General features: G+C 40.4%; 1 protein-coding gene and 1 long non-coding RNA gene across 3 annotated transcripts in view; both read left to right on the top strand.

The window, feature by feature from the left end:
- The first annotated feature begins 3,289 nt into the window (after nt 1-3,289).
- Nucleotides 3,290-24,673, top strand: part of LOC134739413 (uncharacterized) — a 33,886-nt gene continuing 12,502 nt past the window's right edge. For both annotated transcript variants that reach the window (XR_010126041.1, XR_010126042.1), the window contains exons 1-2: nt 3,290-3,532; nt 5,939-6,040. This is a non-coding gene — a long non-coding RNA (uncharacterized LOC134739413). The remainder of the gene's footprint in view (nt 3,533-5,938; nt 6,041-24,673) is intronic.
- LOC134739412 (uncharacterized) lies at nt 7,153-9,483 on the top strand. Its single transcript, XM_063663643.1, has one exon. It carries the CDS (start codon nt 7,198-7,200, stop codon nt 9,481-9,483), a length of 2,286 nt encoding a protein of 761 aa, XP_063519713.1. The 5' UTR covers nt 7,153-7,197.

Raw genomic sequence — 24,673 nt, 5'->3', positions numbered from 1 at the left:
GTTTTGGACTAAGCTCATGCACTAGGTCCCAACAAACCAAACCAAACCAAACCAAAATTGAGTCACTTGTGCTAAAACTTTAAGAAAACACATAGATTCTAGGACAAACCAGGTTTTGTTTTTTCTCTTGAAAATCTCTATAACAAACGTTTCTGACAGTATAGGTGTGCAGCCCCTGAAGTCCCATTAAATCTTTTAGCCAAATTAATTTTCTCTCTCCTAGAGACCCTCAAGTTTCATATGATTATGCAACAAAGGTTCCAGTCAGTTCGAGGTGAAGACATCAACCCTGGTCATCAAGAAGCTACCTTGTCCCTACTAGATAAAGCAGGGTGAGTTCTGTGATCCCCAATAGGTAGGGACTACACTTCAAGCCAACATGAAGCAGTTACAGAAAAAGACTATCAGTCCCTCTGCCTCCCATGAAAATTTATGGGGATCACATTTCTTAGGAGGGAGATGAGGCAGAAAAATAATGTCAGGAGGCAGGGAATATAATGCTGATTTACACTTCAGGTATAACAGGAAATATTCTCTCTGTAGGGCGTTCACCATAAATGACTTTGTAGCTTTACTTCATTCTCTGCATTAATATAGAGCATACACAAGTAACAAATGGAATCTTCTAGGGAGTATTTAGACTCCCAAAAAGTCTGTAACTGGGCCTTTGAGCCCCTATGGTCAGGCAAGCTGCCACACTGTGGAGTATATTATTCTTTTTAATAAATTTCTTTGTTCCTTCCTTGCTTTGTGCAGTTGTCCAATTCTTTGTTCATGACATCAAGAACCTGGACACCCTCCACCATTAATATCTAGGTATGATTTGCTTGGATGAAAGTCATTGAACACTATTAAACATGAATTTTGTAACCTCTTTTGTTAAGTTTGTAGCTCATCTTGAAGCTTCTAGCATCCTAGAAAGCTTATATTTAATCACATTGCATGGCACAAAGCTTGGTGTAAGACTATCATTCAGAAGTTCTGGTTTTGACAAGCGACCTAAGACAAAAGAACAACCTTAACTTTTGCTTTCTTCTCTGCAAGCAGCTCAAATTTTAACTTACTATTTCACTATTCCCTTTTTTGAAAAATAAATCTACTTTAAAAAATAAAAACAAATCCCTATAGATGCACTTTAAGTTTAATGACACTTTTACTCAAGGCTTTGTGGATGCTGAATTTGAAAAGTTTTTGTTGAAAATTTACCCAGAACATGGTAATTACAGTCTCATTTGACCATGAAACAAATATATGAAAGAAAAATTAGGAACACTATATCATCTAGATGTTACTTATTGTCATTGTTGTTAATTAAAATGCCTGACTTCTCTTTTTATTTTCCAAAATTTTTACCCTTTCTCTTTGTTCCCAAGTAAGTTATTTCATTGATATGAGAGTATAATTAAAAATAATGAAAAAATATTTACTTGGATGCTTTAAAAGGAAACATTTGGTTATTTGGTTAATGGTCATTTGGTTAATGGTCATTTTTCAATATAAAGCAAGTTTAAAAAAAATTGAAAATCTATTTTTAGTTCTATGTAATATTCAGTCAGAGTCAAGTATCTTGACTTAGCCTTAGGACTTTTTCCAAATTGTAATTGTCAAAGCTTACCCTGAGTATGATCCTGTCATTCACTTCAAAGAAACATTGCAATGAAAACCAACCAAGACAGCAAAAGAGAAAGAGAAAGAAAACAAAATTATATATACATGCCAAATGCAAAATCTATTGTCAATTTGTTCATCTTCCTGAAGAATGTATTCTTATATGACAGGTATGGCTGAGATATGCTTTCTTTCAAATAGAGTTTAAATTCTTATTAAAGGGAAAAATGCAATAAAAATACTAACAGCAAAACAAAAGAATTAGGTTTCATTTTTAGGAAAAGAATTAAAAGCAGGTGTTAAACACAGAGAACATTTTTACTCCATATGTGCTGCCCAGTCAAAAACTATGAGAATAAAAAATGTAACAATGAATTAATAAAGATAACTATAATCCACTTCTATCGACATCTATTAAGGTAAAACAGCCACAACATCAACACTGAGATTAAAATTGACTTTGTAATGCCATTTTTTGTTTCTATGAAATAAATTCAAAAATAGAGCCAAGAATAATTTGAACATTTATAGAATACATCAATAATACACCATTACCTAGATCTCCTTCAATTCAGTGATTTTAATTTTCTGTTGAACAAGTAGGGTTTATCAGAGAACTTAGCATCTGAATGTAACAGGGGGAAATTGTAAAATTATTTCTTTAAATTTGCATGTCTTTGGCTCCTGAATAGCCATCAATGTAATTGTTTCTTAAATGTTATGCAAATCTTTTCTCCTGTGTTGACCCTAATCGAAGCAATTAATTCTATAATGATGTCTTTCTTTGCAGACACCATCTTATTATTATCTTCGTCTAAATTAATAACATCATGATAATAATTAGTAGATTTGAAATCATCTATTTATTTCTTACAGCATGTGGACTCCTTATAAAAGACCAACAGCGATGGAAATTAGAGTAAAACATGGCAGCTGTGTTGATTGGTGTGCCCTCCTAACCTTAGCACCTGCAACATCGGCCTTATTTAAATGTGAATGGGATGTGTTTGTAATAGTCTTTCCCTCACCAGACTCTACAAAGTACAAATATACACAGTTAATAGTGTGTGTGTGTTTGTGTATATATATTAGAATATATATCTTATGTCGACCTAAAAGAAAGATGCTGAGGCAAAATTAATATAGGTAGAGAGTTTATTTGAAGCGAGTTTCAGGGATGCAACTTCAGAGCACAAATTCAAGTTGCCCTGAATATACACTCCAATTAACAAGTACAAGTAGGTTTTTAAGAGGAAAGAAGAGGTAGTTTCTGTCAGGCCTCTGAGCCCAAGCCAAGCCATTGCATCCCCTGTGACTTGCACATATATGCCCAGATGGCCTGAAGTAACTGAAGAATCACAAAAGAAGTGAATGTGCCCTGCCCCACCTTAACTGATGACATTCCACAACAAAAGAAGTGTAAATGGTCAGTCCTTGCCTTAACTGGTGATATTCCACCACAAAAGAAGTGAAAATGGCCAGTCCTTGCCTTGAGTGATGACATTACCTTGTGAAAGTCCTTTTCCTGACTCATTCTGGCTCAAAAAGCTCCCCCACTGAGCTCTTGTGACCCCCACTCCTGCCCACCAGAGAACAAACCCCATTTGACTGTAATTTTCCTTTACCTGCCCAAATCTTATAAAACGGCCCCACCCTTATCTCCTTTCGCTGACTCTCTTTTCAGACTCAGCTCGCCTGCACTCAGGTGATTAAAATCTTTTATTGCCCACACAAAGCAAAGCCTGTTTGGTGGTCTCTTCACATGGACGTGCATGAAATTTGGTGCCATGACTTGGATTGGGGGACCTCCCTTGGGAGATCAATCACCTGTCCTCCTGCTCTTTGCTCCATGAGAAAGATCTACCTATGACCTCAGGTCCTTAGACCAACCAGCCCAAGAAACATCTCACCAATTTCAAATCTGGTAAGCAGCCTCTTTTTACTCTCTTCTCCAACCTCCCTCACTATCCCTCAACATCTTTCTCCTTTCAATCTTGGCGCCACACTTCAATCTCTCCCTTCTCTTAATTTCAATTCTGTTCATTTTTTGGTAGAGACAAAGGAGACACGTTTTATCTGTGGACACAAAACTCCGGTGCCAGTCACAGGCTAGGGAAAGCAGCCTTCCCTTGGTGCTTAATCATTGCAGGGATGCCTCTCTGATTATTTGCCCAGGTTTCAGAGGTGTCAGACCACGCAGGACACCTGCCTTGGTCCTTCACCCTTAGTGGCAAGTCCCGCTTTTCTGGGGAAGGGGCAAGTACCCCAACCCCTTCTCTCTGTGTCTATACCCCTTCTTTGCCTTTCTGGGGGGCAAGAAAACCCCAACCCCTTCTCCTTCACCTTTAGTGGCAAGTCCCGCTTTTCTAGGGGAGGGGCAATTACCCCAACCCCTTATATCTCTGTGCCCCGATCCCTTATTTCTGCACCCCAACCCCTTATATCTGTGCCCCGATCCCTTATTTCCATGCCTCAACCCCTTATATCTCTGTACCCCGATCACTTATTTCTGTGCCCCAACCCCTTATTTCCATGCCCCAACCCCTTATATCTCTGTGCCCTGATCCCTTATTTCTGTGCCCCAACCCCTTATATCTCTGTGCCCTGATCCCTTATTTCCATGCCCTGACCTCATATCTCTGTGCCCCAACCCCTTTCCTGCTTTTCTGGAGGGTAAGAACCCCTAAACCCCTTCCCTCCTTGTCTCTACTCTCTCTTTTCTCTGGGCTTGCCTCCTTCACTATGGGCAACTTTCCACCCTCCATTCCTCCCTCTTCTTCCTTAGCCTGTGTTCTTAAGAACTTAAAACCTCTTCAACTCTCACCTGACCTAAAATCTAAGCACCTTATTTTCTTCTGCAACACTGCTTGGCCCCAATACAAACTTGACAATGGCTCTAAATGGCCAGAAAATGGAACTTTTGATTTCTCCATCCTACAAGACCTAAATAATTTTTGTCAAAAAACTGGCAAATGGTCTGAGATGCCTTGTGTCCAGGTACTTTTCACACTTCATTCCCTCCCTAGTCTCTGTTCCCAAGGTGATTCCTCCCAGATCCTCCTTCTTTCCCTCCCACCTGTCCCCTCAGTCCCAACCCCAAGCATCACTGTGTCTTTCCAGTCTTCCTTTTCTACAGACCCATCTGACCTTTCACCTCCTCCCCAGGCTGCTCGTCACCAGGCCGAGCTAAGTCCCAATTCCTCCTCAGCCTCTGCTCCCTCACCATATAATCCTTCTACCACCTCCCCTCCTCATACCTGGTCTGGCTTACAGTTTAGTTCCATGACTAGTTCTTCCCCACCTGCCCAACAGTTTCCTCTTAGAAAGGCAGCTGGAGCTGAAGGCATAGTCAGGGTACATGTACCTTTTTCTCTATCAGACCTCTCTCAGATCAGTCAGCATTTAGGCTCTTTCTCATCAGACCCCACTAAATATATACAGGAATTCCAATATCTAACTCTGTCCTACAATTTAACCTGGAGTGACTTAAATGTCATCCTGACTTCTACCCTCTCCCCAGATGAACAGGAAAGAGTTTTTTCTCTAGCCCAATCTCAAGCTGATAACTGCCAGCTTCACAAGCCAGACCTCCAGGAAGGCATTAGAGCAGTTCCCTGAGAGGATCCCCAATGGAATTACCAGGCAAATTCCCCAGGTATAGCTAGGCAAGATTACATGATTTCCTGCCTAGTTGAAGGGCTTAAAAAGGCAGCTTACAAAGCTTTTAATTATGACAAGCTTAAAGAAACTACCCAAGGTGAAGACGAAAACCCAGCCCAGTTCATGGCCCACTTAGCAGCAACCCTTAGATGCTATACCGCCCTAGACCCAGAAGAACCAGAAAGCCGCCTTATTCTTAATATGCATTTTATCACCCAATCCACTCCTGACATTAGGAAAAAACTTCAAAAATTAGAATCTGGCCCTCAAACCCCACAATAGGAATTAATCAACCTCGCCTTCAAGGTGTACAATAATAGAGATGAAGCAGCCAGACAGCAATGCATTTCTGAGTTACAATTATTTGCCTCTGCTGTGAGACAAAGCCCAGCCACACCTCCAGCACACAGGAACTTCAAAATGCCTAAGCTGCACATGCCTAAACCACAGCAGACAAGCATTCCTACAAGACTTCCTCCATCAGGATCTTGCTTCAGGTGCCAGAAATCTGGCCACAGGGCCAAGGAATGCCCACAGCCTGGGATTCCTCCCAAGCCATGTCCCATCTGTGCAGGGACCCACTGGAAGGCAGACTGCCCAGCTCACCCGGCAGCCACTCCTAGAGCCCCTAAAACTCTAGCCCAAGGCTCTCTGACTGACTCCTTTCCAGATCTGCTCAGCTTAGCAACTGAAGATTGACGCTGCCCGATCACATCTGAAGCTCCCTGGACCATCAGGGATGCCGAGCTTCCGGTAACTCTCACAGTGGAGGGTAAGTCCATTCCCTGTTTAATCGATTCAGGGGCTACTCACTCCACATTGTCTTCTTTTCAAGGGCCTGTTTCCCTCACCCTGATAACTATTGCGGGTATTGACGGCCAAACTTCAAAACCACTGAAAACTCCTCCACTCTGGTGCCAACTTGGACAACACTCTTTTATGCACTCTTTTTTAGTTATCCCCACCTGCCCAGTTCCCTTATTAGGCTGAGATATTTTAACCAAATTATCTGCTTCCCTGACTATTCCTGGACTACAGCCACATCTCATTGCCACCCTTCTCCCTAACCAAAAGCCTCATTCGCGTCTTCCTCTCCTATCCCCACACCTTAACCCACAAGTACGGGACATCTCTACTCCTTCTCTGGCAACTGATCACATGCCCATTACCATCCCATTAAAACCTAATCACCCTTACCCTGCTCAATGCCAATATCCCATCCCACAGCATGCTTTAAAAGGATTAAAGCCTGTTATCACTCACCTGCTACAGCATGGGCTTCTAAAACCTATAAACTCTCCTTACAATTCCCCCATTTTACCTGTCCAAAAACTGGACAAGTCTTACAGATTAGTTCAGGATCTGCGCCTTATCAACTAAATTGTTTTGCCTATCCACCCTGTGGTGCCCAACCCATACACTCTTTTGTCCTCAATACCTTTCTCCACAACTCACTATTCCATTCTTGATCTTAAAGATGCTTTTTTCACTATTCCCCTGCACCCCTCATCCCAGCCTCTCTTTGCTTTCACCTGGACTGACCCTGACACCCATCAGTCCCAGCAGCTTACCTGGGCTGTGCTGCTACAAGGTTTCAGGGACAGTCCTCATTACTTCAGCCAGGCTCTTTCTCATGATTTACTTTCTTTCCACACCTCTGCTTCTCACCTTATTCAATATATTGATGACCTTCTTCTTTGTAGCCCCTCCTTTGAATCTTCTCAACAAGACACACTTCTGCTCCTTTAGCATTTATTCTCCGAAGGATATTGGATATCCGCCTCCAAAGCTCAAATTTCTTCTTCATCCGTTACCTACCTCTGCATAATTCTTCATAAAAACACACGTGCTCTCCCTGCTGATCATGTCCGACTAATCTCTCAAACCCCAACCCCTTCTACAAAACAACAACTTCTTTCCTTCCTGGGCATGGCTGGATACTTTCACCTTTGGATACCTGGTTTTGCCATCCTAACAAAACCATTATATAAACTCATAAAAGGAAACTTAGCTAACCCCATAGATCCTAAATCCTTTCCCCACTCCTCTTTCCATTCCTTGAAGACAGCTTTAGAGACTGCCCCCACTCTAGCTCTCCCTGATTCATCCCAACCCCTTTCATTACACACAGCTGAAGTGCGGGGCTGTGGAGTCAGAATTCTTACACAAGGACCAGGATCGCAACCTGTAGCCTTTTTGTCCAAACAACTTGACCTTACTGTTTTAGGCTGGCCATCATGTCTCCATGCAGTGGCTGCTGCTGCCCTAATAATTTTAGAGGCCCTCAAAATCACAAACTATGCTCAACTCACTCTCTACTGCTCTCATAATTTCCAAAATCTATTTTCTCCCTCACACCTGACACATATACTTTCTGCTCCCTGGCTCCTTCAGCTATACTCACTCTTTGTTGAGTCTCTCACAATTACCATTGTTCCTGGCCTGGACTTCAATCCAGCCTCCCACATTATTCCGGATACCACACCTGATCCTCATGCCTGCATCTCTCTGATCCACCTGATGTTCACCCCATTTCCCCACATTTCCTTCTTCCCTGTTTCTCAACCTGATCACACTTGGTTTATTGATGGCAGTTCCACCAGGCCTAATCACCACTCACCAGCAAAGGCAGGCTATGCTTTAGTATCTTCCATGTCTATCATTGAGGCTACTGCTCTGCCCCTCTCCACTACCTCTCAGCAAGCTGAACTAGCTGCCTTAACTCAAGCCCTCACTCTTGCAAAAGGACTACACGTCAATATCTATACTGATTCTAAATATGCCTTTCATATTCTGCACCACCATGCCATCATATGGGCTGAAAGAGTTTTCCTCACTACACAAGTGTCCTCCATCATTAATGCCTCTTTAATAAAAACTCTGCTCAAGACCACTTTGCTTCCAAAGGAAGCTGGGGTCATTCACTGCAAGGGGCATCAAACGGTGTCAGATCCCATTGCTCTAGGCAATGCTTATGCTGATAAGGTGGCTAGACAAGCAGCTAGCTCTCCAACTTCTGTCCCTCATTGCCAGTTTTTCTCCTTCACATCAGTCACTACCACATACTCCCCTGCTGAAACTTCCACCTATCAATCTCTTCCCACACAAGGCAAATGGTTCTTAGACCAAGGAAAATATCACCTTCCAGCCTCACAGGCCCATTCTATTCTGTTGTCATTTCATAACCTATTCCATGTAGGTTACAAGCTGCTAGCCCGTCTCTTAGAACCTCTCATTTCCTTTCCATCACGGAAATCTATCCTCAAGATCACTTCTCAGTGTTCCATCTGCTATTCTACTACCCCTCAGGGATTATTCAGGACTCCTCCCTTTCCTACACATCAAGCTTGGGGATTTGCCCCTGCCCAGGACTGGCAAATTGACTCTACTCATATGCCTCAAGTCAGAAAACTAAAATATCTCTTAGTCTGGGTAGACACTTTCACTGGATGGGTAGAGGCCTTTCCCGCAGGGTCTGAGAAGTCCACCATGGTCATTTCTTCCCTTCTGTCAGACATAATTTCTCAGTTTCACCTTCCCACCTCTATACAGTCTAATAATGGACCAGCCTTTACTAGTCAAATCACCCAAGCAGTTTCTCCGGCTCTTGGTATTCAGTGGAACCTTCATATCCCTTACCATCCTCAACCTTCAGGAAAAGTAGAACAGACTAATGATCTTTTAAAGACACACCTCACCAAGCTCAGCCTCCAACTTAAAAAGGATTGGACAGTACTTTTACCTCTTGCCCTTCTCAGAATTAGAGCCTGTCCTCGAGATGTTACAGGGCACAGTCCATTTGAACTTTTATATGGACGCACTTTCTTGCTTGGCCCCAACCTCATCCCAGACACCAGCCCTCTAGGCGACTATCTTCCTGTCCTCCAACAGGCTAGACAGGAAATTCACCAGGCTGCTAATCTTCTCTTGCCTACTCCACATCCCCAGCCATATGAAGACACCCTAGCTAGACAATCAGTTCTTGTTAAGAATCTGACCCCTCAAACTCTACAACCTCGATGGACCAGACCCTACTTAGTCATCTATAGTATCCCGATTGCCATCCACCTGCAGGATCCTCCCCACTGGGTTCACCATTTCAGAATAAAGCTGTGTCCATCAGACAGCCAGCCTAATCCCTCCTCTTCCTCCTGGAAGTTGCAAGTACTCTCCCCTACTTCCCTTAAACACACTCGTATTTCTGAAGAACAGTAATAACCCTTATAAGCCTAATACATCCCTTCATTCTATTAGGTCTGTTCATCCTTACCCTACTTTTTGCAACAGGGCTTTACAAAGTCACCCCACCACTTAGGCTGAGCCCCAAAAAACTTGTCATCCCTACTAATTTCTGTGTAGTCATACTCCTATTCTCTGTTCTCAACTATTTATAAATGCCCTATTCTTGTTTACACTGATGGTTTACACTGTTTCTTCAAGCCATCACAGCTGATATCTCTTGGTGCTATCCCCAAACTGCCACTCTTAATTCCCTCTTAGAGTGGGTAGATGATCTTTGCTGGCAAGGCACCTGCCAATACTTCCACCCTGATGAAGTTCTATTCTTTACTTTTATACTCACTCTTATCTCATTCCCATTCTTATGCTACCCTTTACCTCTCCCCAGCTATCTCCACCACACTATCAACCTTACCCATTCTCTCCTAGCTGCTTCTAATCCCTCCTTAGTGAACAACTGCTGGCTTTGTATTTCCCTTTCTTCCAATGCCTACATCGCTGTCCCCACCTTACAGACAGACTGGGCAACATCTCCTGTCTCCTTACACCTCCAAACTTCCTTTAACAGCCCTCACCTTTACCCTCCTAAAGAACTCATTTACTTTCTAGACAGGTCCAGCAAGACTTCCCCAGACATTTCACAACAGCAAGCTGCCGCCCTCCTCCGCATTTATTTAAAAAACCTTTCTCCTTATATCAACTCTACTCCCCCCATATTTGGACCTCTCACAACACAAACTACTATTCCTATGGCCGCTCCTTTATGTATCTCTCAGCAAAGACCCACTGGAATTCCCCTAGGTAATATTTCTCCTTCTTGATGTTCCTTTACTCTTCATCTCCAAAGCCCAACTACACACATCACTGAAATAATTGGAGCCTTCCAGCTCCATGTTACAGACAAGCCCTCTATCAATACCGACAAACTTAGAAACGTTAGCAGTAACTATTGCTTAGGAAGACACTTACCCTGTATTTCACTCCATCCTTGGCTACCTTCCCCTTGCTTGTCAGACTCTTCTCCCAGGCCCTCTTCTTGTTTACTTATACCCAGCCCCAAAAATAACAGTGAAAGGTTGCTCATGGATACTCAACTTTTCTCATACACCATGAAAATTGAACCTCCTCCTCTACACAGTTACCCCATCAGTCCCCATTACAACCTCTGACAGCTGCCGCCCTAGCTGGATCCCTAGGAGTCTGGGTACAAGACACCCCTTTCATCACTCCTTCTCACCTTTTTACTTTACATCTCCAGTTTTGCCTCACACAAGGTCTCTTCTTCCTCTGTGGATCCTCTACCTACATGTGTCTACCTGTTAATTGGACAGGCACAGGCACACTAGTTTTCCTTATCCCCAAAATTCAATTTGCAAATGGGACTGAAGAGCTCCCTGTTCCCCTCATGACACTGACATGACAAAAAAGAGTTATTCCACTAATTCCCTTGATGGTCAGTTTAGGACTTTCTGCCTCCACTATTGCTCTCAGTACTGGAATAGCAGGCATTTCAACATCTGTCACGACCTTCTGTAGCCTGTCTAATGACTTCTCTGCTAGCATCACAGACATATCACAAACTTTATCAGTCCTGCAGGCCCAAGTTGACTCTTTAGCTGCAGTTGTCCTCCAAAACCGCCGAGGCCTTGACTTACTCACTGCTGAAAAAGAAGGACTCTGTATATTCTTAAATGAAGAGTATTGTTTTTACCTAAATCAATCTGGCTTGGTGTATGACAACATAAAAAAACTCAAGGATAGAGCCCAAAAACTTGCCAACCAAACAAGTAATTATGCTGAATCCTCTTGGGCACTCTCCAATTGGATGTTCTGGGTCCTCCCAATTCTTAGTCCTTTAATACCCATTTTTCTCCTTCTTTCATTCGGACCTTGTATCTTCCATTTAGTTTCTCAATTCATCCAAAATGGTATCCAGGCCATCACCAATCATTCTATATGACAAATGTTTCTTCCAAAAACCCCACAATATCACCCCTTACCACAAGATCTCCCTTCAGCTTAATCTCTCCCACTCTAGGTTCTCACACCACCCCTAATCCCACTTGAAGCAGCCCTGAGAAACATCACCCATTCTCTCTCTCCATACCACCCCCCAAAAAATTTTTGCCACCCCAACACTTCAACACTATTTTGTTTTACTTTTCTTATTAATATAAAAAGGCAGAAATGTCAGGCCTCTGAGCCCAAGCCAAGCCATCCATCCCCTGTGACTTTCAGGTATATGCCCAGATGGCCTGAAGTAACTGAAGAATCACAAAAGAAGTGAATGTGCCCTGCCCCACCTTAACTGATGACATTCCACCACAAAAGTGTAAATGGCCAGTCCTTGCCTTAACTGGTGATATTCCACCACAAAAGAAGTGAAAATGGCCAGTCCTTGCCTTAAGTGATGACATTACCTTGTGAAAGTCCTTTTCCTGACTCATGCTGGCTCAAAACCTCCCCCACTGAGCTCCTTGTGACCCCCACTCCTGCCCGCCAGAGAACAAACCCCCTTTGACTGTAATTTTCCTTTGCCTGCCCAAATCCTATAAAATGGCCCCACCCTTATCTCCCTTCACTGACTCTCTTTTCGGAATCAGCCTGCCTGCACCCAGGTGATTAAAAGCTTTTATTGCTCACACAAAGCCTGTTTGGTGGTCTCTTCACACGGATGCGCATGAAAATTTCTAAGTTGTTCACCAAAAATTTTTGGTAAAATAATATGTTATTGATTGATTATACATAGTTATTTGTATCATCAATTCCAGAAAGATGAAGGTAATTGGTGAGGCAGCTAGTCAGGAATGTAATGATTTTAAATAATCGCCCCAGGCATGGGTATGGCATGGGTATGGAGAGGAATGACTGAGGTGTCATACTCATGTCTCTCTGGTCCTGGATACCTCACAGAGTTCAGACTAATCTGAGCCAGTTTTCTTTTCTCACTTATATATACTATATTCATAAGAATTTGCTTACTAATATATGCAATATATTATATAAGCTATATATAATATATTAAAGTGTATGTAACTATATGCATACATACATGACATACACACACATATATATACATGCTTCTATCTATATAAACACACCTCTCCATATATACTTATATGTGTCTGTTCTGTGATTATTGGAAGCATTCCTATATGTTTTTATTTTACATATTTATTTTTCACAAAGATTCATACCTAATTGTGGCATTTATTTATTCATTATAAAGTTAATATGCTCTTAGCAGGTTGAATCTATAGAGAGTAGACAAGTCATAAAATATGTCAAGCAATTTCATTTACAAGAATCTTTAATATCAATACAATAATGCCTATGAGCTAGACTTCTACATTCTTTCTTGATATCCTTGAAGTAAGTTTTTCTAATTAACTTGTTTTAATTTGATGAGGTATCCTGATATCTTTATAGTTAGTACACTGAAGTCCAGGATTTTTATGCAAACTTTCTGGCTAATTTAGGTGGTCTGTCATCCTGGCAGTTCTCTTCATGAATAGATTTCTTTTAGTGGGTATTCTTATTGAATACCTATCTTAGACACAGTTTTCCATTTGTCCCACCTGCATTTGATGTTTCATCAATTAACTTATTTGTTCCAAATTCTCTGATTTTATGTGTATATATGTATACATATAAAATAATCTAACTCATTCAACCCAATAGCAATTATTACTGCAAATATTTGTACCTATTCTTGTAACATTTTACTTATGTTTAATATTGTACCACTGTAGGTAAAATGTAGAAACATTGCAGCATGTGAGGATATTTTTCAGTCTCAAAGATATAATGACAATATGCATTATATTTTAAAGCCTACAAGACAGTTGTATCATATTGCTTTAAAACATGATATATATTTTAGAGATAATAAGAAAACACAATGTTTTACATTTATCCAAGTCTTAGTGCTTTTTATTTCTTCTCCAAAATTGCTTGGTATCATTTTCCTTCAGTCTAAGTTACTTTTAGTATATTTATTCTGCTGTAGTATTCTGTATATTATATTCTGCTGGCAATAAATTTCTCAGTACTTTTATCTAAAAATGTGTTTAGTTCACTTACAAGATATTTGTACAAGATATAATATTTCTGAACTGACAAATATTTTTAATTTATTTCTCTCAGCATTTTAAAGATATTATTCCACTGTCTTTCAGCCTCCATAGGTTTTTTTGAGAAGTCACATATTTTCCTGTCATGTTACTCTGGCTTCATTCAGGATTTTTCATGTTATTTTTGGTTTGTAGTAACTTGTCTATAGTATTATTAATTGTTTAAACATTTATCTTATTTGGGATCCATTAAGTATTTTACTTACTAAATTTATATATTTCACCAAATTGGAAAATTTTTTATCTATTTCATCAAATACTATTTTTCCTACTCCATTTGTCTACTCTATTTTTTTCTGCTACTACAATAACAGATATTTAAGATGTTTTAATATTTTATCAAAGGTACCTAATCTTGGGCTAATATTTTTCAGTGTTTTTTTCTCTATTATTTATATTGAATTAGTTGTATTAATCTATTTCAATTTTGTTGATTCTTTCCTTTGTCCACAACAATCAGTGAAACTTAATTTTTGAAATTGTATTTATTGAGTTGGGGAATTGTCATTTGCTTATTTCTTCAGGTTTCAAAATCTCTTTTAATATTACATATCACTCTATTTGTTACAAAAATTTTTCTTTCATATTAATGAGCATAATGATTATAGGTCTTTTAAAACCTTTCACTGGTGATATCAAAATCTGGGCCAGTCTTTATTAATTGTCATTTATTTTTGAGAATGGGTCTCATTTCTCTGGTTCTTTATATGTTGAGTTATTCTGATTTATATTTGAATGTAGTCATAGTGTGGATAGTAAGGATTCTGTTAGGTTTCTTTTAAGGATGTTGGAATATTTGACAGGAAATTGGTTAAATTTGAAACTTAAACTCCATCTTTTGGAAAACTGCTGACATCTGATTTCATTGTCTTCATTTATAATTTGGTTGCTTGCATTTTAACACATGCTTCAGGTATTCTCCAGATATTCGGACATTTTATATATAGGATATCGGCATTTTCTCTCATTTTCTTTCTTCTAAAATTCACTTCACACTTTTCCTTGGCTGCAATATACTGTACTCTGCTTTCTAGTTCATCAAACCAGAAAGACTGTGAGTTCTCTTTCTTTCAAACTTGCCAATATCCTACACAGAGTGAGGTGTGAGTTTCCTTCCGGCCAAAAGCCATGGCAACAAAAAGACACTCACGTTGTTACTCTTCTCTTCCAAATGGCAGCTGACATGCAAAAACATACCTGCATTATTTTATACTCCAGAATATAGGAGCAGAAGAGGTGTGATATCTTTCCTCCCCATCATAAGGGTCATGGCCACCACTACTATATCAAAAGACAAATTAATGAGAGAAAAGTAAGACAAATTGATTTTAAAAAAGTGTCACATGACATAGAAGAAGTGAGAAATGAAAACCTAAAGACTCAGGGAACTATCAATTTTTGTTTTTATGTTACACAAAGAATAGACAGTAAGGTAAAAATGTAATTGTACAAAATGGATATGATCTAATAGTAACAAAGGAAGAGGGAAATCCAACAAGACATGTCTTTTTCAATTTTTTTTGGCTGTTTTGTGTGGCAATCCTTCTGAAGCCTTGAGTGGGATCCCTTCTAGAATAAGAGTTTTATGACCTACTATTTGACAAGGTAGGTCAGATAGTTTATTTACACTCAGCACTTACATAGAAACATAGGGGAAGGTTTTATGGATAGCTTTGAAGGAGAAATGTCCTAGGTTCTATCCCTGCCCAGAGGGAAAAGAATTCTATTTTCTATAGCTTGTCTTTGTTGGGGGGCAAGAAAGGGAAAGAGGAAGACAGAAGTCCAGAGAGAAACGTTGCTTCTGACACTGCTTCCAAGGTCTTTTTTTTTTTTTCTTTAACTTTTATTTTAGGTACAAGGGACATGTGCAGGTATGTTATACAGGTAAACTCTTGTCACAGGGTTTGTTGTATGGATTATTTCATCACTCAGGTACTAAGCCTAGTGTCCAATTGTTATGTTTCCTGCTTCTTTTCCTCCTCCCACCCTTCACCCTCAGGTGTCTGTTGTTCCCCTCCATGTGTTCATGTTGTCTTATCATTTGGCTCCTTTATGATACAACAATTTATATTCCTTTGGGTATGTACTCAGTAATGTGACCGCTAGGTCAAATGGCAGTTCTGTTTTGAGCTCTTCCAGGAATCACCACACTGCTTTCCACAGTGGTTGAACTAATTTACACTCCCACCAACACTATATAGGAATTTCCTTTTCTTTGCAACCTCAGAGCATCTGTTATTTTTTGACTTTTTAATAGCAGCCATTCTAACTGATGTGACATGGTATCTCACTGTGGTTTTGATTTTCATTTCTCTAATGATTAGTGATATTGAGCTTTTTTGCATATGCTCGCTGGCCACACGTATGTACTCTTTTGAAAAGTAGCTGTTCATGTCCTTTGCCCACTTTTAATGGGGTTGTTTGCTTTTTTCTTGTAAATTTAAGTTCCTTATAGATGCTGGATATTAGACTTTGTCAAATGAATAATTGGCAAATATTTTCTTCCATTTTGTAGTTTGTCATTTCAATCTGTCGATAGTTTATTTTGCTGTGCAGAAGCTCTTTAGTTTAATTAGATCCCACTTGCCAATTTTCCCTTTTGTTGTGATTAATTTTGTAATGAAATCTTTGCCAGTTCCTGTGTCCAGAATTGTATAGTCTATCTTGTCTTCCAGGGATTTTATAGTTTTGGATTTTACATTGAAGTCTTAATCTATCTTGAGTTAATTTTTGTAAATGTTTTAAGGAAGGGGTCCAGTTTTAATATTCTTCTTATGGCTAGCCAGTTATCCCAGCACTATTTATTAAATAGGGGGTCCTTTTCCCATTGTTTTTTTGTCAGCTTTGTCAAAGATCAGATGGTTGTAGGTGTGTGGCCTTATTTCTGGGCTCTCTGTTCTGTTTTATTGGTCTATATGTCTGTTTTTGTACCAGTACCATGCTATTTGGGATATTGTAGCCCTCTAGTATAGTTTGAAGATGGGTAGTGTAATGCCTCCAGTTTTATTTTTGTTGTTTAGGATTGCCTTACTATTCCAGCTCTTTTTTTTGGTTCAATATGAATTTTGAAATAATTTTTCTAGTTATGTGAAGAATTCCATTGGTAGTTTAGTGGGAATAACATTGAATCTTTAATTGCTTTGAGAAATATGGGCATTTTAGTGAGATTGATTTTCCCTACTGAAGAGCATGAAATGATTTTTCCTATTTTTTATTATGATTTTTCATTTATTTGTATCATTTTTGATTTCTTTCAGCAGCATTTTGTAATTCACATTGTAGAGATCTTTCACCTCCCTGGTTACTGTATTCCTAGGTACTTTATTCTTTTTGTGGCAATTGTGAATGGGTTTGCATTCCTGATTTGGCTCTTGGCTTAATTTTTGTTAATGTAAAATAATGTCAGTGATTTTTGTACCTTGATTTTATATCCTAAAACTTTTCCTGATGCTGTTTATCAGTTAAAGGAGCGTTTGGACCAAGACTCTGGGGTTTTCTAGATATACAATTATGTCATCTGTAAAGAGGGATAGATTGAATTATTATCTTCCTATTTGGATGCCCTTTATTTTTTTCTCTTACCTGATTGCTCTGGCCAAGATTTCCAACACTGTGTTGAATAGGAGGGGTGAGAGAGGGTATCCTTGTGTTATACCAGTTTTGAAGAGGAATGCTTTTAGCTTTTTCATGTTCAGTATGATGTTGGCAATGGGTTTGACATATATGGCTCTTATTATAGTGAGGTATGTTACTTCTATACCTAGTTTATTGAGAGTTTTTAACATGAATGGATGTTGAATTTTTTTGAATCTATTGAGATAAATGGGTGGTTTTTGTCTTCAGTTTTGTTTATGTGATGAATCACATTTGTTGATTTGGTATGTTGAACCAGGCTTGTATCCCAGGGATAGGTCTACTCGATAATGGTGGATTAGCTTTTTGATGTGCTGTTGGATTTGATTTGCCAGTAGTTTGTTGAGGATTTTTGCATCAATGTTTATCAAGGATATTGGCCTAAAGTTGCCTTTTTTAGTTGTGAATCAGCCAGGTTTTTGTAGCCAGATGATGCTGGACTCATCGAATGAGTTAGCGAAAACTCCATGCTCTGGAATTTTTAAAATAGCTTCAGTAGAAATGGTACCAGCCTTTTTGTACAACTGGTAGAATTCGACTGAGAATCTGTCTGGTCCTTTGCTTTTTTTTGGTTGGTAGGCTATTTATTACTATTTTAATTTCCAAGATCATTATTGCTCATTCAGGAATTCAATTCCTTACTGGTTAAGACTTGGGAGGGTGTATGTGTCCAGGAATTCATCCATTTCTTCTAGATTTTCTAGTTTGCTAGTTTGTGTTCATAGTAGTCTCTCTCTCTTTTTTTTTTCTTGTATTTTTGTGTGGTCAGTGGTAATATCCCTTTTGTCATTTCTAGTTGTATTTCTTTGGATCTTTTCTCTTTTTCTCTTCATTATTCTAGCAAGCAATCTATCTATCTTACTTGTCATTTTTTGTTTGTTTGTTTTTAAAAAAGAATCTCCTGTATTTGCTAATCTTTTGAATGGCTTTTCATATCTCAGTCTCCTTCAGTTCTGCTCTTATTTTGATTATTTCTTCTCTTCTAGTAGATTTGGGGTTGGTTTACACTTGATTATTCAGATCTTTTAGTTGTAATGTTAGGTTATTAATTTGAAGTCTTTCTTTTTGATTTGGCCATTTAGTGCATATAAATTTTCTTCTTAACACTGCCTTAGCTGTGTGCTGTATTTTGGTTCTCATTAGTTTCAGATAAATTCTTTATTTCTGCCTTAATTTCATTATTTACCCAAAAGTAAATCAGAAGCAGGTTGTTTAATTTCTAGGAAATTATATGGTTTCTAGCAATTTTCTTCATTTTGAGTTCTATTTTTGTTGCACTGTGGTCTGAGACAGTGGTTGGTATGATTTTGTTCTTTTTTTGCATTTGCTTAGGATCATTTTATGTCAATTGTGTGCTTGGTTTTAAAGTGTGTGCCACGTGGCAATGAGAAGTATGTATATTCTGTTGTTTTTTGGTGGAGAGTTCTGTAGATGACTATCAGGGCCATTTGGTCCAGGCCTGAGTTCAGGTCCTGAATATCTTTGCTAATTTTCTGCCTCAATGGTCTGTCTATTACTGTTAGTAAGTTTTTGACAACTCCCACTAACATTGCGTGGAGGTCTAAGTCTCTTTGAAAGTCTCTAAGAACTCACTTTATGAATCTGGTGCTCCTGTACTGGGTGCATATATATTTAAGATAGTTAGGCCTTCTTGCTGAACTGAATCTTCTACCATATGTAATGTTCTCTTTGTCTTTTTTGATCTTTGTTGGCTTAAAGTCTTTTTTTCGTGAAGTTAGGATTGCTCCTGTATCATTTTATTGTGATTCTTAGCTTTCTTAGATTGGGTTTCAACGTTCTACTGAATCTTGATAATCTTCATTCCTACCCACATTCTGAATTCAATTTCTGTCATTTCAGCCATCTCAGCCAGTTTAAGAACCTTTGCTGGATAACTAGTGCAGATGTTCAAAGGGAAAAAAGGGCATTCTGGCTTTTTGAGTTCTCAGAGTTCTTGTGCTGGTTTCTTCTCAACTTTGTGGGCTGAGTTCCTTCAGTCTTTGAAATTGCCGTCCTTTGGGTGGGTTTTTGTTTTGTTTTGTTTTGTTATCGTTCTTTCATCCTGTTTGATGACCTTGGGTGTTTTATTGTGGTGTAAGATGGGTTCGTCAATTGGTTTTGTGTCTGGAAGATTTAGGGGGCCAAGACTGAGCTCAGGACTCCGGCACTGTGTGTTCGAACTCTGGGAAACTACTCTAGGGACTTGGCTTTGTTATCCCGCTCCTTGAGGTTAAGAACCTGCTGTGCTAGAGGATCTTAGGTGCTCCCAGACCGCTGGTCACAATAATATGATGGGTAGTGCCAGCCAAAGCAATTCATAGGGCGGTGGCAGAGGGATCTAGCCTCCTTCACAAGTGCCAACAGCAGTGGTAGTGGCAGTGTGGCGGGGTGCATGCTTATTGGCTGTGTCAGGGTGCTAGCAGTTGCCAAGATGCCGGCCTCCATGCATGCATTTGCAGCAGAGGCAGTGGCACCATGGCTGGCAGGGCAGGGACTTCGTCGGTGACTGTGTGTGTATGTTTGCACTACTAGTGGCCTTAGCACAGGAGTGGGGCAATGGTGCGCGCAGGACTGCCCGGGCACTTTGTGCATATTCACCTGGGCAGCAATGGCTCCTCAGGGCAAGGTCGTGCCCGCTGTTCTCCATACCTAGTTTCACACTGGTGGCAGTGTTGGCACAGGGTTAGGGTGCTGGTGGGGGTGGGGCTGGTGGGCTCTGTGTCCACCAACGTTTCTATGAGAATGGCAGTGTGGAAGGGGTGCACGATGCACTCACACAGGCAGCAGTGGCATTGCAGAGTGCACATGCACAGGTGCGCTGCTGGGGAAGGGAAGGCAAGGTTCGTCCATGCACACCTGCGCCAGCAAAGCGATTTTGTGGGTAGCCGTGGGCAGGTACACATGCAGGCAATGTTGGATGGGGGAGGCTACAGTGTGGTGAGGTGCATGTTTGCAGGGCTACTCTGCTGGAGCACTCTGCCGGTCAGTCATAGTCCACCAGCACAGGAGCTATAATGTGGGCCCACAAGGAGGTACCTGGGGGTTGCACTGCAAGCAGGTATGGTCAAGTTGGGCCCCTGGGAGAGACCAGCAGATCTAGGGGTGCTCATATCGGACAGGCCCCATCTCATGGGCAAGACTACCCTGCATAGGTCAGGTCAGACAGTTCCCCTAGGGCTAAATCTCCTATGGGAGCGAGGTAAACCTAGGGGGATGAGGTCCCTGGCTGTCTTCCACTACAGATGCGCCCACACCAAAACCTTTGGGCTCTCCATTGGCTGGGGTTTTTGCCCCTACTGCTTCTCTGAGCAGCACTCCCTGGCAACTCAAGTGTCCATGACGGGCAAGTGGGCTCCTCACACTGGGATTCCAGAGGCATGTGGCAAGAGCGGATTACTCCTTGCCTGTTTAACTTACCCCTTCTGCAGGAGTGGCTGGGGGTCCAGAGCCCTAGTGGGTGGTAGTCCCATTCTGGGTTCCACGCCTCCAGCGCCTTCAGCCCAGCCTCTGTGTCTTTCATCTGTCCATTCTCAATGACTTCGTTCTGAAAGTCTGCTAGGAGTGTGCCAAACTTCCCTATGTCCCAGTCCCTTGATAGTAGATGTTCCTCCTGTCTGCATCTAGTCAGCCATCCTGCAGAGCTCAGTTTATCAAAAGAATAAGATGAACACAACCAGACAAAGAGGTACATAAGGCAAGGTCTGGAAGGGACCTAAACACAGGAACTCTGTCCCCACAGATGTAGGGTATGTCTCCTTCCTGGCTTGTGGTTATATTTGTTTTCGTCAACTCACAAACTCTTGAACCCCTTCATTTAGGGTTTTATGAACATTCTACTACAATGGCATGACTGACTAAGTCATTGGCCGTTGGTTTCCTCCCCAAGGCCTTCTAATCTCTTTTAGTTCAAAGCACTTAACTTGCCAAAGCACCATATTTTGGGGTATTGTTTCCTTAGCGCCAACAAAAGCATGTGAGTAGATTTTGGTTTTTATTTGTGTTATATGCCGGGTTTAAAATTCATTTCTGCAGGAGAGTCAGTTTGCTAGGAGCTTAGTTGTATATGTTGGATGCTAAACTCCTAATTTGTTTTAAAAATAATGTTGCAGCTATTTCTTTATTTAGTGCCTAGCTTTGGTTTTGTTTTTATCCTGCTTGAGATGTTTTAAACTTTTGAATCTCGTAATTTATGTTATTATCATCAGGTATATTTTATGTCCACAAAATTATATTCTATTGTCCAGATAGATTGCATGTGCATTATGTTCTTCTTTCTAAAAATTATCAGTCAGTCAACTTAGACCAATATAGACTCAGGAATTTAGGATTTTAAAAGGAAACATTATAATGATTAGTATAAATGAATAATGTTTTACATAATGTTTAAAATTTGTAGATAAAATAACACACGAGGTTACTATGGCAAATCTCACCACTTTTTTTAAGAGATGAAGAAATAAAATTGAATAATTTTTTCAGGGTCACAGAATAGGAAAAATCAAGGCAGTATTTTAACTCAAACTAGGTTTACTTATTCTATTCCTTTATTCTATAATACTTCCAGATTCAAAACTATCTCTAAATTTCTTTTAATTACTTCCAATTTTCAGATAAAATCTAAAGCTGGTAAGAATATATACATTAAGTAGGTGTAATGCCAAAATCTATATCTGCTTTTTATTTTACCTGTAGTGTTTAATCATGTTACAGTTGAAATTCAACAGACATGAGTTTTAAATATTATATAACAGTTATCTAAAATTTATTATGAATTTAGAAACAAGCTCTAATGAGGACAGGGGTCAATGTGATCAAATATTTATTTGGACTTATAATTTTATCTATCACAGAAAAATACATATTTCTGCTTCTAGAAGGTGGATTACATGCACTATTGTAACCATAATAGGCTCATTGGTCAATATACATAGCAAGTCAATATTCAGAGACACCAGGTTGTAATAGAGAAAGAGGTTTAATTATTGGATCACCTAAAAAGGAGATGAGAGAAAAACTCAAATGTATCTCCCTGAAGAATTTGGGCCTTGAGTTTTTAAGGGTTTTAGAGTGGAACAAAGTGTGGAGATCTTCAGTTGGTCTAAGAGTGTATGGGGAAATCACGGGAGAGGGAAATGAAGAAGCTGCATTCTAATTCTGATCCCGTTCCTCTATAATTGTCTTCAAAGCGGTTGCTGGAATTTGGGATCTGAAAAATATCTTAAGCGATTATTAAATAAAAGCCTTATGATTTTAATGTCAGAGATCTTGTGTATTTGGACAATGGGGATGGAAATAAATTCTTAAACATACTTATCACCCTAATGTCAGAAATTCTACCTATAGGAAAAACGGGGATGCAAATGGTCAGTATTTTGTGCCGTGTCACTTTTAGCAACAGAGAAGTAGGTCAAAGAGCAACCTGTTTATTGCTTAATTATAATTATATTTCTGTTCAGAACCCATCATTCATTTCTTGCCAACTCTGTAGCAATGGATTCACTTTTTCTTGTGCTTTTCCACAATAAGCACACCTAAAAACCCTAGATATTAAATATGAAACAAACCTGAGAAGATTATAGCAGGAGAGAAGACAGACTGGTTAATGATCTTAGGTTCTTAGAAAGGACATGGAGATGAGATCTTTGGGTTTTCTTTTTGCCTCATATGTTCTAGATTTGAAGCTGAAGAAGTTGGCTACTCAGAATTGCAAACAGCTTAAAAGAACACACATTTATTATCTAATAGTTTCTGTGGATAAGGGGTCAGGGCATAACTTAGCTAAATTCTCTGCTTCAGGCTCTCTACAAAATGTCAGTTAAGATGTTGGCCCAAACCAGGTGTTGTTGGTGCCTCACACCTACAATCCCAGCAACTAGGAAGGTGGGAGGATGGCTTGAGGCCAGGAGTTCGAGACCTACCTGAGCAATATAGCAAGAATGTCTCTACTAAAAAACAAAATTAGCCAGTAGTGTTGCCTTGCACCCCTAGTCCCAGTTAATCTGAAGGCTGAGGCAGGATGATTGCTTGAACCCAGGAATTTGAGGTTGCAGTGGGCTATGATCAAGTTACCACACTCCAGCCTGGGCAACAGAGTGACATCCCGTCTCAAAAAAGAAAAAAAATGGTCTTATTTGAACACTTCAAGCCACTCCCAAGCTCTCTTATGTGACTGTGTGAGAATTCCATGGCTCAAGATTTGCTGTAATGATGGTGCATGGTGATGGCAGTGGCTGGGTGTCTCTGCAGCCTGCACCCTCGGGTGCCCCAGGAAGGATGCTAATCCCTGCAGGCTCGGGGGTGTTGGCCTGACCTCTCTCCATTCCCAGTGCCTACTCTAATCTCCAAGAGGGAGATGGGGCCAAGCCTGGGGGTCATGAATGGCAGCTGGAGGCAGATTGATTCCTGAGTGAAGGGGGCGGGTGCCCAGTAAGGCCCCACCTGTGAGCCAGGGAGGACCTGAATGATCCAGGCCAAGCTGCCAGTCCCGCAGACCAGAATGGGAACTCTCATTTCTTCTTCCAGCCAGTCCATGGCAGCATGGAGTACCCTTTCTGCTGATAGCTGTAGACAATGGGACAATGAAAGCTGCAAAGAGGAGTACCTTCTCTGCTGAGAGCTGCAGAGACAACCTGCCGGAAGAGAGGTGCTATGCTGTCTATTGAGAGCTTAAGAGACCTGCAGAGACTTTGGAATGACTTGCAGAGAGGAGCTACCCTCTCCAGGTTCTCCTCTCTGCTGAGAACTGAATACTAGATGGGGCTACCTGCCTTCAGAGAGGAGCTACCCACTCCTCTGGGCTGTTCTGACACTAAATAAAACATTTCTTCTTCATCACCCTTCACTCTTCTTCTTTTTCACCCTTCACTTGCCTGCTACCTCATTCTTCCTGGATGCAGGACATTGTTCTTCTTGGATGGAGGACAAGAACTTGGGCAAAGGTGCAGCAGACACAGAGGTTTCAAGACAGAAAAATCGACGCCCTAGAGATCTTGTAACAATGGCTCTGTTTGTTACTGGCTTTATCTAAGAATAAAGTTAGAGTTCATTCTCAATAGCTCGTCATGTGGCGGTCTCCATGGGGCAGCCCACAACATGGCAGCTTTCCTTATCAAAGCCAGTAAAGGAGTCAAGACAAGTTGAAAACTTTTTGTTTTCTCCCTCTTGAGAGGGCAAGAGGTTTCAGTGAAAACTGGAAAACCTAGGTAAGTTCTAACAGAACTGTAACACCTATAATCTAATCTTGGAAATGACACCCATTGACTTTGTCATAGTCTGTTGGTTAGAAGCAAGTCACTCAGTTCATCCCCTGTTTAAGGTAAGTGAATTACACAGGTTTGGGAATATAAAATATAGAGTTTATTGGGCTCCATTTTAGAAGTTTTCCTATATCACATCCTCAC

This window comes from Pongo pygmaeus, chromosome 3 (assembly GCF_028885625.2).
Source record: "Pongo pygmaeus isolate AG05252 chromosome 3, NHGRI_mPonPyg2-v2.0_pri, whole genome shotgun sequence".
In the NCBI taxonomy this organism is placed as follows: Eukaryota; Metazoa; Chordata; class Mammalia; order Primates; family Hominidae; genus Pongo; species Pongo pygmaeus.
Note: the sequence above shows the minus strand (reverse complement) of the source record. Positions and strands in the feature narration are given on the sequence as shown.

What these genes read in the sequence shown, in the direction of transcription:
- LOC134739412 (XM_063663643.1), top strand. Translation starts at nt 7,198, where the DNA reads ATGGCTGGATACTTTCACCTTTGGATACCTGGTTTTGCCATCCTAACA.